This window comes from Bison bison, unplaced genomic scaffold, assembly GCF_000754665.1.
Source record: "Bison bison bison isolate TAMUID 2011002044 unplaced genomic scaffold, Bison_UMD1.0 scf7180017864535, whole genome shotgun sequence".
Lineage (NCBI taxonomy): Eukaryota > Metazoa > Chordata > Mammalia > Artiodactyla > Bovidae > Bison > Bison bison.
This window is the reverse complement of record NW_011495084.1, coordinates 10,416,091-10,429,395: the sequence shown is the minus strand read 5'-3', so window position 1 is coordinate 10,429,395 and position 13,305 is coordinate 10,416,091. Positions and strand designations below refer to the sequence as shown.

General features: G+C 42.4%; 1 protein-coding gene across 1 annotated transcript; it reads right to left on the bottom strand.

The window, feature by feature from the left end:
* Positions 1-1,816: 1,816 nt before the first annotated feature.
* LOC104982644 (endogenous retrovirus group K member 7 Gag polyprotein-like) lies at positions 1,817-3,230 on the bottom strand. Its single transcript, XM_010832080.1, is given in 2 exon segments — positions 1,817-2,458; positions 2,528-3,230. Coding segments are annotated over 2 exon segments (1,326 nt in total). The 5' UTR covers positions 3,212-3,230.
* Between the last annotated feature and the right edge of the window lie 10,075 nt (positions 3,231-13,305).

Sequence of the window (13,305 nt, the reverse complement as noted above, 5' to 3'; positions counted from 1 at the left end):
AGGACCAGTTCCATTACGACGTTGAGGAGTTCCAGATTCTTTCATTACTCCAGGAATATACAGGCTCCAACCATTGTCATAATCAGCATATCCTGACTCCCCAACAAAAAGACATCCTGTTGAATTAAAATATCTAGACAGACAAATAGGTAAGCGATCAAACACTCCATAATAAGAGAAATTAACTGGATTAGGAATAATATGTTTATCTGAAAAGCCACCCAAAGCTACAGTATCATTAGTGTATATGGGAATGGACCGACCCTCCCAGCCCACCGGTTGGAGAAGGGGAGGGTCGGGAAAATAAGCCCAGTAAGCACTTGAATATTCTTCAGAGTGTGCAGTATTAATCTGATTTAAGATAATTAATAAGGTTATCAGGAAGCTTAAAGGCGATATCGAATCGCCCTGCACAGCAACACGATTCTGTGCCTCTCGCATCAATGCCTGGAGTTGTTGCTGAGATGGTAATTCATCATGCTCTTGAATCGCCAATCTCCTCATCTGGTTTACTAGAGATCGTCTCCGCTGTGCGTACCAGCCTTTCCGGCAGCCAGCGTGGCGCTTCGGCATCCTGCGGGAAAACACAAACATGCCCTCGTCCCCAAATTAGTACAGGATCTGGTCCATACCATTTTCCCACAAGTGGGTCTTTCCAAAAGACTTTAGGTCTTATTGTTTGTGCATTAAAGTTCCAAAATCGCTGTGCTGCTGAACGGCCACTTATATCCAATTGTAAAAAATTTAGAACAAATAAAGCATGGTTTAGAGAGCTGGAGGGGGTATTGGGATACAATTCCCCCTTCTTTAGTTTTTGCAATTGATATTTGAGAGTTTGATGTGCCCGTTCAATGATTCCTTGACCTTGAGGATTATAAGGGATACCTGTTTTATGTGAGATAGACAATTGTGTACAAAATAATTGAAATTTTTTTCTAGTGTATCCTGGACCATTGTCTGTTTTTATGGTCTTAGGGGTTCCCATAACAGCAAAACATTTAATGCAATGAGCTATACAATGTTTGCTAGCTTCTCCGGATTGTAGAGAGGCATGTAAAAAGCCGGAGAAGGTGTCAATAGTAACATGAACAAATTTTTGTTTACCAAATTCAGGAATATGGGTAACATCCATTTGCCATATATGGCTTGGCAACAATCCTCGAGGATTAACTCCATAATGGGGGACTCTAAAAAATTGAGGACATGTTTGACACTGCTTAACAATCTGTCTGGCAGCTTCTCAAGTAATGCCAAATTGAAGTCTTAAACTATTACTGTTTTGATGGTGTAAGCTGTGGGAAGTTTTTGCCATTTGTTCTAATGAAGGAAATATCATACATGTAGCTTCGTCAGCCAAAGCATTGCCTCGTGCTAAAGGTCCAGGAAGCCCAGAGTGAGCACTAATATGACCAAAATAGCATTTATTAACTCTAGAACAAATTAAATGTTGTATATCACGAAAAAGAGTTTGGATAGTAGAATTCAGGGTACCAATAAATGGAACAGTCTCAGTAGTGTTTAAGGCTCTTATGATATATTGACTGTCAGAATATAAATTAAATGGAGCAGAGATTTGTAATAGAGCCTGAAAAACGGCAAATAGTTCTACTTCTTGAGCAGACTTATAATATTAGTACGCCAGGCAGCAGTATTGTCCTGTATAATCAAACTAGCTATTCCATTAGAAGAGCCATCAGTAAATACAGTTGGGGCATCGGCAAGGGGCTGAGAAACAACGATTTTTGGGAAGAGAAATTGGTGATAATGAGCAAATTGCAAAATTTTATCTGAGGGATAATGATTATCAAGCCGTCTACTAAAACCAGCTAAGGCAATAACTCAATTTAGTCAACACCATTCCCGCCTGCTCATCTCTTATCATTTTACTAATTGTCTCAAGCAGGCAGGCAACAAAATCCTGATGTGGTTCATCTGGCCCCTGGCGAATTTTAGATAAATCTTCAGTCTTTTTATCAGAATTTGGAAGCTTTTTCCATGCTCGTAGAGCCGCAGCATTAATCTGAGGGTAGGCTCCAGGCAAATAATTAAGTTGACTATTAGTGTCTTGATAATCTCCCTCTCCCACCATCATTTCATAAGTGGTGTTCAGTCCCTGTCGCCGATTGATATCGGCTGTGATCCCACACTGCTCAGCAAACTCAGATTTCCATAGTAAATAATCTCCTCCAGATAAACAAGCTCGAGCAACCTGTTTCCAATCATTAGGTGGCAGATTTTGATTTCCTAAAGCCTCTGTAATAGCCTGAGTAAACAGCACAGTCGGGCCGTATTGTGCACAAGCCATTTTTAACTCTTTCAGTTGCTTAAAGGGCAGCGGTTCATAATACCTCTGCTGTTAAGCATTTTCAAATACAGGATAGATTCCTGAAAACCCGGCAATATGTTCTCCTTCTTCATTAGCTTGCTTAATCGCTTGTTGAAGAGGAGATAATAATATCTCACTTGTAATTTTTACGTTTTCACCGGGCAAAGAAGCAGGGATAGATATAAGCCCTTGTGTTTCTACGAAAGGCGGAGGTGGATCGAGTCCAGCAAGAACTGAGGGAGGATATGCTGGAGGCACAGGCTGGCTGGAGTGGGAGTCTCCCTGTGCATCCTTCTTTACTGCTATAACAATCTTCTGAATTAAATTCTCCAGCTGTTCTTCAGAAAGCCCTGAATGCTTTAATTCCCCTTTTGCTGAGGGGGGTTGCATGTTAACCATCATTTCCCAAGGCATATCCTCTCTATAGTACTGAGCTGCTTGTTCATTTAACTCTTCCTGTTCATCAGAGCTTAACACATCATCACTCCCTTCAGCCTTACAAGCTGTTCCCTCAGGCACAGCATAAAGCGGCTCAGGCGGAGGGGCGGAAGGCTCTGCAACTTCGGGTTTTGTGGAATCCCTGAGAGCCGTTTGAATTTTATGTCCCTCATGTTCAGGATCCAGACAGTCTCTTATGAGAGTCCACAAAGAAAAAGCATCCACAGGAACATGATTGGGACCATGTAAGGAATAGTATGTCTGCAATTGTTTTCCTACTTTTTTCCAAGTTTCCAGACTAACTGTTCCTTCCTCTGGAAACCAGGGACAAACCTCTATAAAAAGTAAAAACTTCTCTAGCTGTAACTTATTTACATGAATTCCCCTACCTTTTAACATAGTTTTCAACATATGTACAAATAACTGGCGGCTATTGCCTTGTGCCATGATTTATTACTCTGGACAATCACCCTCCCTGCACTTTACTTTAATAATTAGGAATTCCTTGTCACTTACCTCAATCTTGGTGGGCAGCAGCCGTCGTCGCACTCCGATTCCCGAGTCCCTGTTTGGGCGCCACCTGCCGGTGCCAGCCGGCAAAGTCGATCAGGTCCCGAGAACGTGCACGGCGGGGCTGAGAAAGGAAACTAAAGCAAGAGACTACAACAAAGATGGGGTCGAGAGGTTCAGACACGTCTCCATGAAGGGATGCAGTCTGACATCAACGTTATTCAGCATCTTATATTTATACAGAAAAGCGTGAGAAAGACAAGACAGTTGACATTTTTTCTTGGTTGACCTATACATCTTACAAACAGTCACAAGAAATCTTGAGAGCATGGGAATGGCACCCTGTTATTATCTCTTACACCAGATAAAATTTCCCTGTGCGTGAGAAGTTTGCACAGAACTCCAGGTGTCTGCAGTAAATAAGCGCCTAGTCTCTGGGGTGGCGGGACAGAGAGCTATGTTTGCAAGCAAACCCTCAAGGACTGAGGCAGCTCCCAGAGCTTGTGTCCTTTGGACAAAGGACCCCGTTCTCATGGGCAGCTCCCTGCAGGAAAAGACCCTGATGGTGGGAGGGATTGGGGGCAGGAGGAGAAGGGGATGACAGAGGATGAGATGGCTGGATGGCATCACTGACTCGATGGACATGAGTCTCAGTGAACTCTGGGGGTTGGTGATGGACAGGGAGGCCTGGCGTGCAGCGATTCATGGGGTCGCAAAGAGTCGGACACGACTGAGCGACTGATCTGATCTGATCTGATCTGAATCAGTGTTATTGGGGGCTTTCCAAATGGTGCTAGTTATAAAGAACTGCCTGCCAATGCAGGTGATGTAAGAAATGTGGGTTCGATCCCTGGGTCAGGAAGATGTCCTGAAGAAGGAAATGGCAACCCACTCCAGTATTCTTGCCTGGAGAATCCCATGGACAGAGGAGCCTGGTGGGCTACAGTCCATGGTGTCGCAAAGAGTTGGACACGACTGAAGCAACTTAGCATGCACACAGCATGCACACAATCAGTATTATTAGTACCCAGGAGTGGGTTAAAATGGGCTCCCCTAATGGCTCAGATGGTAAAGAATCCACCTGCAATGCAGGAGACCCGGGTTCCATCCCTGAGTGGGAAGATCCTCTGGAGAAGGAAATGGCAACCCACTCTAGTACTCTTACCTGGAAAATCCCAGGGATGGAGGAGTCTGCAAGCTACAGTCCATGGGGTCACAAAGAGTCAATGACTGAGTGACTTCACTTTCACTTTAGTAGGTTAAAAGCTTTACATAGATCATCTTCTGCTACCATACCATGAAATAGTAATGTAATTATTTTCCAGCTGGGAAAAGTTATAGATAGAAAGATGGAATAAACGCCCAAAACAAGCAACGAGCTGATTCCAAACCTGCTTTTAAAGTAATCCAATATCTCAAAGTTTCTAAAAGTATTCAACGAATACAAGCTCATTGTGAAAGAGTCAAGCAAACCTTGCGTATATAAATAGGAAACATAAATGAGAAAAAAGTAAAACGTCATCTCTTTTCCTTCCTGCCCCTCCCCCTTTCTCATTTCTGAAATCTTCCTTTCTGAGGTAGTCACTATTCATCTTTAGGCATGAATTCTCCAGGATGATTTTCTGTGCATTGTATAAGCATGTTTCTTTATTTTAAATTTTTATGCAAATAAATATATACTATTCTGAAGTGCTTTTTTTTTTCCTTTGATAACTTGGACATCCTTCTATGCCAGTGCATACAGAGGAACTTCAGGTTCTTTTATTAACTATATATCACTCCCTAGTATGATGGCATCATAATTTGAGTTTTCTCTTAACAATAAACATGTCCATTGATTCTAACTTTTCATTCTTCTAAACAATTACTCCATGAACTTTCTTTTCATATATTATGCTGCACATATGTATTTTTTATGTTTAAAAAATCCTAGAAATTAATTTTGTGCACAATTGTACATCCGTGTTTCATAATTTTTTTTTCTTTTAACAAAATATGTGCAAAACATTGTACTTGTGCACAATCAGCCAATGCTCACTGGATACTGAATTCTCTTTCTGAACCCATCCTTCCCTCTTCCCCTCCCCAGGCTTCCCTGGTTGGAGGCATTTTGTACGGCATTCACGGGCGCCTGTGAAGTGCATTAGCTGTACCTGTTTGTCCCCAGATGAAGTGGGTTGGGTTGCTATCAGCTGTTGAGTTTGTTGTTCTTCCGTTCCACATAGCATGAATGATTCTTTGGAAGCTTTACCCATCATCCTGAAAGACCCCATCCACTGCAGGTGTTTGCTGCTTAAATGACAAGTTGGTGATAAATTTCTTCAATGGAAACATTTGTCCCATTAAAGAGTGAAATCATGGCATGCAGTGGGGGTATGGAGTCACCTTAAGGTAGGCTCAGTCATTGTTTCTATTTAAACTGTTTAGACTATTTAGTTTAGACTGTTAAAGTGTCTCATATGAAGAGATTCAAAGCCTTCTGCCTTATCATATAGGTTCCTCTGGTTGGAGAAAAAACTTCAGAAAGAGAGAAAGACTTTATCAAAAGAGAAGAGAAAAAGATGGGAGGTATGGGATTAACATGTATTGCATGTCTGCTATGGGTCAGGAATTCTGTTTTTGATTTAGAGTTATTGAGAATCATTCATGTGCCAGACACAGTGCTAAGCACTAGGAAGAAGGAAAGAAAAGAGGCAGTCTCTGCTCTCACGTAGCCTATGGTACCTTGGGGAGACACGTATAGAAGGAAACAATTATTGTGAAAGAACACACAATGCAACATATAGAAAGTGTGCAAATGCTTCTCCTGGAGATGCTGGATAGGTGTTCTGGGACAAGTGACTCTTGCACTGAGATGGGGTCAGGGACCTTGAGCTCCCTTCCTATTGATACTGAATTGTGCTGACATATCTCATGTCCGGCACCAAGTCTGGGAGCTGACAACTAGATGGGTTCATTAACTGCTGCTGCTAGCTATCTGATGAGCCCCTAGGCTCTGCGAGGATCATTAGCAGGTGCTTCAGATCTTAGACCTGAGATTTAGAATCAGGGTTGGTTTTAGAAAGAGTGCTAATATATACATATATTATAGATATTAATATATATATATAGTACTTAGCCCAAAAACATGAACAAAATTGTACCATTTGCAGAGACATGGATGGACTAGAGACTTCAAATAGAGTGAAGTATGTCAGAAAGAGAAAAACAAACATTGTATATTAACACACATAAGTGGAATCTAGAAAAATGGAATGGATGAACCTATTTGCAAAGCAGAAGTAGACACAAATGCAGAGCACAAACCTATGGAGACCAAGGCTGGAAGGAGGGGCTGGGATGAACTGGGAGATTGGGATTGACATATACACATACAGTACAATGTATAACAGATAATTAATGACAACCTACTACTTTATAGCACAGGGAACTCTACTCAAGGTTTTGTGTGACGGAGGGGATATATGTGTACATATAGCTGATCCACTTTGCTGTACAGCAGAGACCAACAACAGCATTGTAAAGCAGCTAAACTCTAATAAAGGAAAAAAAGAGAGAGCACTTGACCTCCTAGGTATAACACAGCACTCGCTGGGTGACATACCCTGTCTCAGTAGCTTGGGTCTATTGAATCGTTTAATCCCCATAACAAGCCTATGAGATAAGACACCATTTTTCTTTTTTAAAATACATTTTTATTGAAAAAATATACATATACACGACACACATAAATCCTAAGTGTACATTTCCGTGAACTTTCATACATGGAACATGCTTATGCAACTGGAACTCAGATCAGGACATAGAGCGTTGGTAGCACCCCAGAGACACGCCCCATTCCCAGTCACTACCCTCCTCTTCCCTGAAGCTGTCACTGCCTGACTTGTCAGTACAGATTAGTGCTGCCTGGTTTTTAACTTTATATAAGTGGAATCATATGGCACATACTCTTTTGTGTCTGGTCTCTTTTGGTTCAGTGTTATATTTTCGAGCTTTGTCCACATGGCCGGTTGTAGCAGAAGTTTATTCATTTTCATTGGTGTCATTACTCCATTGCATGATTATACTGCAGTCTATTTATACACTTTAACAGTGAAGAAAATTTGCTTTTTTATAATGAATTCATCATAATGAATAGTGGTACTAGTTCTGCCTAACAATTTGTATGTGTCTAACTATATATGTATATGTGTGTATATATATGCCCAGAACCAACAGAAATCAACATATTTGTTTATACATGTGTGTATATATACACATAAACTGCCAAACCATTGTTTCTAGAGATTTTGCCCATTATACTCAGCATGAGGAGAGCCTTCTCTCATTCGTTAGCACAAAATCTGACATTCTTTCCTACCCTTGGCTCTGTCCTGCATTGCAACCAGCCTAACAAGCATAGGCTATGTCACCACAGCCACCCTTTGGCCACTCCTTGGATCAAGATGTGCACACGCCAGCAATGTGGCCTGCCTTTGGAAAATGAGCTTAGGGAAGAGGACTGATTCATGCCCAATTCTGGAGTCCTGGGTGTCTAGACCATTGTCCAGGGAGGAGGGGGTATAGGTCCTGAGTGGGCATGTTCTTGGGCTCCTCACTCCATGGGATGGAGCAGGGTCAGGGTGGGCCCCCCTTGACTGGTCTGAGGACAGTATTACACTTAGGTGCCATGTATGAGAATCCTAGTTTGTTTCACTTCTTTGTCAAGACTTGATCTCATTAGTCTTTATTTTAGCCCTTCTGCTGGATATGTAGTGGGTATCTCATTGTGGGCTGAACTGATGATCAATGAGGCAATGAGGTACAGTGTTTTCTTTTTGTATTTTTTACCATTTGGATATGCTCTGTTGTGAAGTGTCTGTTCAATGATTTCCCACAATTTTCTATCAGGTCACTATTATCATCCCCAATTTTACAATGGGGAATTGGGAGCATAAAGAAGACAAATAATTTTTCCAGTAACTAGAAGTAAAAACAGAGCTAGGATTTGAATCCAGGATGTCTGACTTCACAGCCCACTTTCCTAATTCACTCAAATAGTCAGACAAGAAAACCAAACTGGTCTTTTGCATCTGCTATGACTCACTGATATACAGCTTGAGCTCCCCCTAGCGGAGGAAAAGAGTTGTGTTCAAGATTCCCAAGTGGGGACTACCTGCTGCTGCTGCTGCTAAGTCGCTTCAGTCGTGTCCGAGTCTGTGAGACCCCATAGACGGCAGCCCACCAGGCTCCCCCATCCCTAGGATTCTCCAGGCAAGAACACTGGAGTGGGCTGACCACCAGCTTGATGGCTTAAAAAAGCACACAGTTATTCTATTGCAATTCTGGGGGTCAGAAGTACAAATTGGATTTCTAAGGGTGAAACCAAGGTTGTCTATTTGGAGGCTTTGGAGAGGGTCCCTCGCCTTGCCTTTTCACCCTCTACCTTACTGCATTCTTTGGCCCATGGTCCTTTATTCCATCCTCAAGGAATCTTTAAATCTCTCTCTGCTCTTTCACATCAGCTTCTCCAACACAGTCAAATCCCTTTATTCCTTCCTCTTATAAGGATTTATGGTTGCATTTGGCCCAGGATAATCTAGGATACTCTTTATATCTCAAGATCCTTACTTCGACCACCTCTACAAAGGTACTTTTTCCACATAAGATTAATATTCCCAGTTTCCTGGATTAGGATCTGGGTATCCATGGGGGCCATTATCAGCCTACCACACCCGTCTGCCATTTTGAGTCAATATGTGCATGTCATGTGTTTCCCCTGCAAAGATTTGTACTTGGAAATAAACTGATTCATCACCTGATTCACTTATACTGAATATCAGCCAAACCATTGAGAAAATTTCTGCTCAGAAATGTCTGTCTTTGTGGTTCCCATGAACCTCTTACTTCCTTAAGATCTGTTAAAGTGTTCTAGGCAGGAACCAACAATGGCTAGCATTTATGTTTTAGTTCAGATATAAATTCTTTAGATGATTCATGGGGTTTCTTACCATGAAATCATCTTTCTAAGAAGCTTCCTTTTCTCAGAACCTGATACACTTTCAAGTTTTCTATGTTAAAAAATAGCTTTCTGTACCACTTCTGCTTTGCACATGTAGTGAATCCTGGTCAGGAGTGACAGGAAGCTCACTTTCGTGCGAGGGCTGGCTGCCCCGGGACACCTGCTGTGCTAGTAATGAACCCGCGATGCCTGACGCCTGTTGTTCTTCCCCACCACCAGAGCCCAGTTGCCAGGTGGAGGGCTCAGCTGCCCTCAGTCCCAGGATCTTCATAGCTTTATCCAGAGGCTGGGAGTTCCCACTCATCCTGCTTTTCTTCTTCCACATGATTCACATTGTGTGAGGCTTTAACTCTGGGTCCCCAAGAGAACATTTTTATTCTGTAGCCATTTGTTGTCCATTTATTCATCACATGTTTGCCAAGTGCCTACTATGTACGTGTCAGCCTGCTGGATGCTGGCAAATTAAGGATGAGTAATGCACAGATCCTGCCCTCAGGATATCAAGCTGCTTAGTCACAATATGATAATCCTGCATATTAGTCCTTTTCAACGGCAAGTGATGGGAATGAAATTCACACTCACTTAAATATGAAAGAAGATGTCTTGATTTACATTATGGAAAAGTCCAGGGATAGTACTGTGTATCAGTCTGGGTCCAAATTGAGAAGAGTTCAATCAATCAAAAATGTGTGTGTGTGCAAAGTCACACTAAAGGGCTTATTACAGGAATTGTACTGTGCTATGCTTAGTCACTCAGTCATGTCCAACTCCTTGTGACCCCATGGACTATAGCCCAACAGGCTCCTCTGTCCATGGGGATTCTCCAGGCAAGAATACTGGAAAGGGTTGCCATGCTCTCCTCCAAGGGATCTTCCCAACCCAGGAATCGAATCCAGGTCTCCTGCATTGCAGGCGGATTCTTTACCATCTGAGCCACAAGGGAAGCCCTATTAATAATAAGAATTTGACCTATGCAATTGTAGAGGCTGGTTAACCAGTTTCTGTAAGGTGGTCTTCATCTTAGATACTGGAGCATGAAGATCTCCGAGCTAGCTATAAGGAAGCTAGGTGTGAAGTGGGAAGGACCAATCGAGAACAAACTGGCACTCCTGCACGTAAGCCAGAACCTATGTGGTCGGATGGGAACCTCCGTCAGTCTCTCATCATCTCCAGTCCACACGGGACTCCTGCGGTCCAACAGTCGAGTAAACTGCAGGGAAGTCTGAGGGAAGGCGGAGTTGATGGGAACCTGGCTGCTGCCCCACAAACACAAAGGCAAGTCACCCACCAGCACAGTACACGTGTGATGGGCAGTATCCAGGCCCCTTCCCCAGCTGGCTCAGACATCAGAACGACACGGCTGCCTTCATGCCTACCCTCTGAATCCCACACAGAACATCTTTACCATTAGTGCCGCCTGCGAAGTACATTTTAACAGCAGGCACCAGGTAGCGCACGTAGTAAAGAATCCGCTTGCCAGTGCAGGAGACATAAAAGACCGGGTTCAATCCCTGGGTCGGGAAGATCCCTTGGAGGAGGGCATGGTAACCCACTCCAGTACTCTTGCCTGGAGAATCCCACGGACAGAGGAGCCTGGCGGGCTAAAGTCCCTAGGGTCGCAAAGAGTCAGAAACGACTGAAGCAACTAGACACACACACCAAGAATACATGAGTGATTTTCCCCAGGGAAAATCAGAGTATCCATACTAAAAAGGCAAACCCAGCCTCAAAGTAAAAGTCTACTAATACAGAGAGAAGCCCAGGGAAGCTTTGCCATAGGACATAATGGTATCAATACAAAAGCAGCTGGATGCACAGAGGCTGAGATCTGGAAACACACGTATCAGTCTTTATTGCTACTTCTATAATCTAACTACGTGGCCTCAAGCAAGTTGCTTAACCTCTCTGCAACTAAATGATCTCATTTGACAAGGGAAAATGTTAGCCTAGATTTATTCATTCATCCAGAAAGCAATTATCGAATATTTAACCATATGCCACACCCTGGGATGGACAGAAAGCCCTTAAGGAGCTTTATCATCTAATGAGGGAGACAAGCAAAGTTACAACACATACAAGGGATGCAGTACAAGAAGGATAGGAGCTCCTTTCTGGGGCAAAGTTTAGGGGACAGGAAGCTTCCTAAGGGAGGGCATCCTAAGAACTTTTAAATGACAGGTAGGATTTTATTGGCAGATGGACGGAGAAACTTCATTCAGCTGGTAAGGACAGCAGATTCGTGAAGGGGCAGAGTAGTAGAGGGACAGGCCACATATGAGGCAAACTTCAAGGGTTTAGGGCACTTTCGGACAATGAACAAAGATAGGTTCTCTGTTAAGGATCTGAGCAAAAATTTCAAGCCACGCTTGGGAGTGAGGCCGTAATCCTGAGCGGGGGCAGGGCAGGAATGATTTGGGTAGGGGAGCCTCATGAGTGGTGTTTAAGAAGCTGGGTGTCAGTAGGGAAAAAGAAGGGGGAGCAGGGCAAGACAAATGGTTTCTCACATCCAGGTGGCAGAGGCTGCAAGCTGAGACTTCGGAAGTGGTGGTCTGTCTGGAGTTAAGGGATATTTAGAGGGTGGATTGTTAGGCTGTAGTCATTTACTAATGGTGAAGGGAAAATGCCAGACCCCAGACTGACAACCAGGAGGAAGGAGGGGGGTTGCTACCATCTAGAAAGGGAAAAACCAGAGGAGGAGTAGGCTGGGAAGAGGTGGAGGGAGGTGTTGAACTCAGTGTGGAGTATGTTGAACTTGTAGGAGGCTTAGGTGGTCCATGAGGACCAGAGTTTCTATCTTTATGCTAGGAGTCCTTGATTGTACTGACTGTTCATGCAGATTTTTGAGCCTTTCTTATCTACTCATGAGGATGTAAGAATACATATCATCATAAATATACAAGGACTTGAGAAGTGCTTCATAGCTACAAGGAGTGTGTCTATTGTGATATGCTATTGCCAGTGTTTAGTAGGAAAGCATAGCTGTATTTTATGATTTATACAACAAAGGAATGAAAACAACACATCTATTCCTAATTCCTCTAATTTTTTATCACAGAGGGAAATCATGGAGTAGGAAAGAACTCTTTCTGATGATTCTTCATAAAATGCTTTCTCCACTCTTCAGTTGAAATGACAGTCTATGTGAACAATAACTCTTGGTAAAGAAATATTTCTTCTTCTTCAAAATTTCTATTAGTTGTATATTATTACCATTCTTCATGATAGGAATGCGAAAGACATTCCAACACAACTAGATCTTTATACTACAATAAAAACAGTCTCTAATCCCATTTCCCATACCATTTCCATTTTCTTTAAAAATGATGTCTTTTATTTATATAATATTGTATATATCTAGAGTGAGGAGAATTTGTGTTAATCCAAATTTCCTTCTAGAGTTATATCAAGTACAACTCTATTTTTAAATGATTGTGAAAATAAATTTGCCCAGCATTCTGGGGGCTCTCTGTTCAATGTCAAGGCATCTGATGAGATACATACAAACAAAATAGATTTGAACATGATCACAGTATCTCCTAACAAAGTTCACTGAGGTTGCTGCTCCTGCCGCTGCTAAGTCACTTCAGTCGTGTCCGACTCTGTGCGACCCCATAGATGGCAGCCAACCAGGCTCCTCTGTCCGTGGGATTTTCCAGGCAAGAGTACTGGAGTGGGGTGCCATTGCCTTCTCCATCACTGAGGTTAGGGTTCATCTTTTCCTGTGTCTCTAGAAGATGGAAATCTACAAGATTAAAGCCCATCTTTACATTCACAAAAGTTCTCTTTTGGGGCTCAGGAAGGCAAAGGGACTTCTAAAATTTTGTTTTTCAATTTTATTTAATTTTTAATTTTTATTTTATATTGGAGTATGGTTGATTTATAATGCTGTGTTAGTTTCAGGAGTACAACAAAATGATTTAGTTACACATATACAGATATCTATTCTTTCTCAGATTCTTTTCCCATATAGGTTATTATTGAGTATCGAGTAGAGCTCCCTGTGGTATACAGTAGGTCCTTGTTGATTATA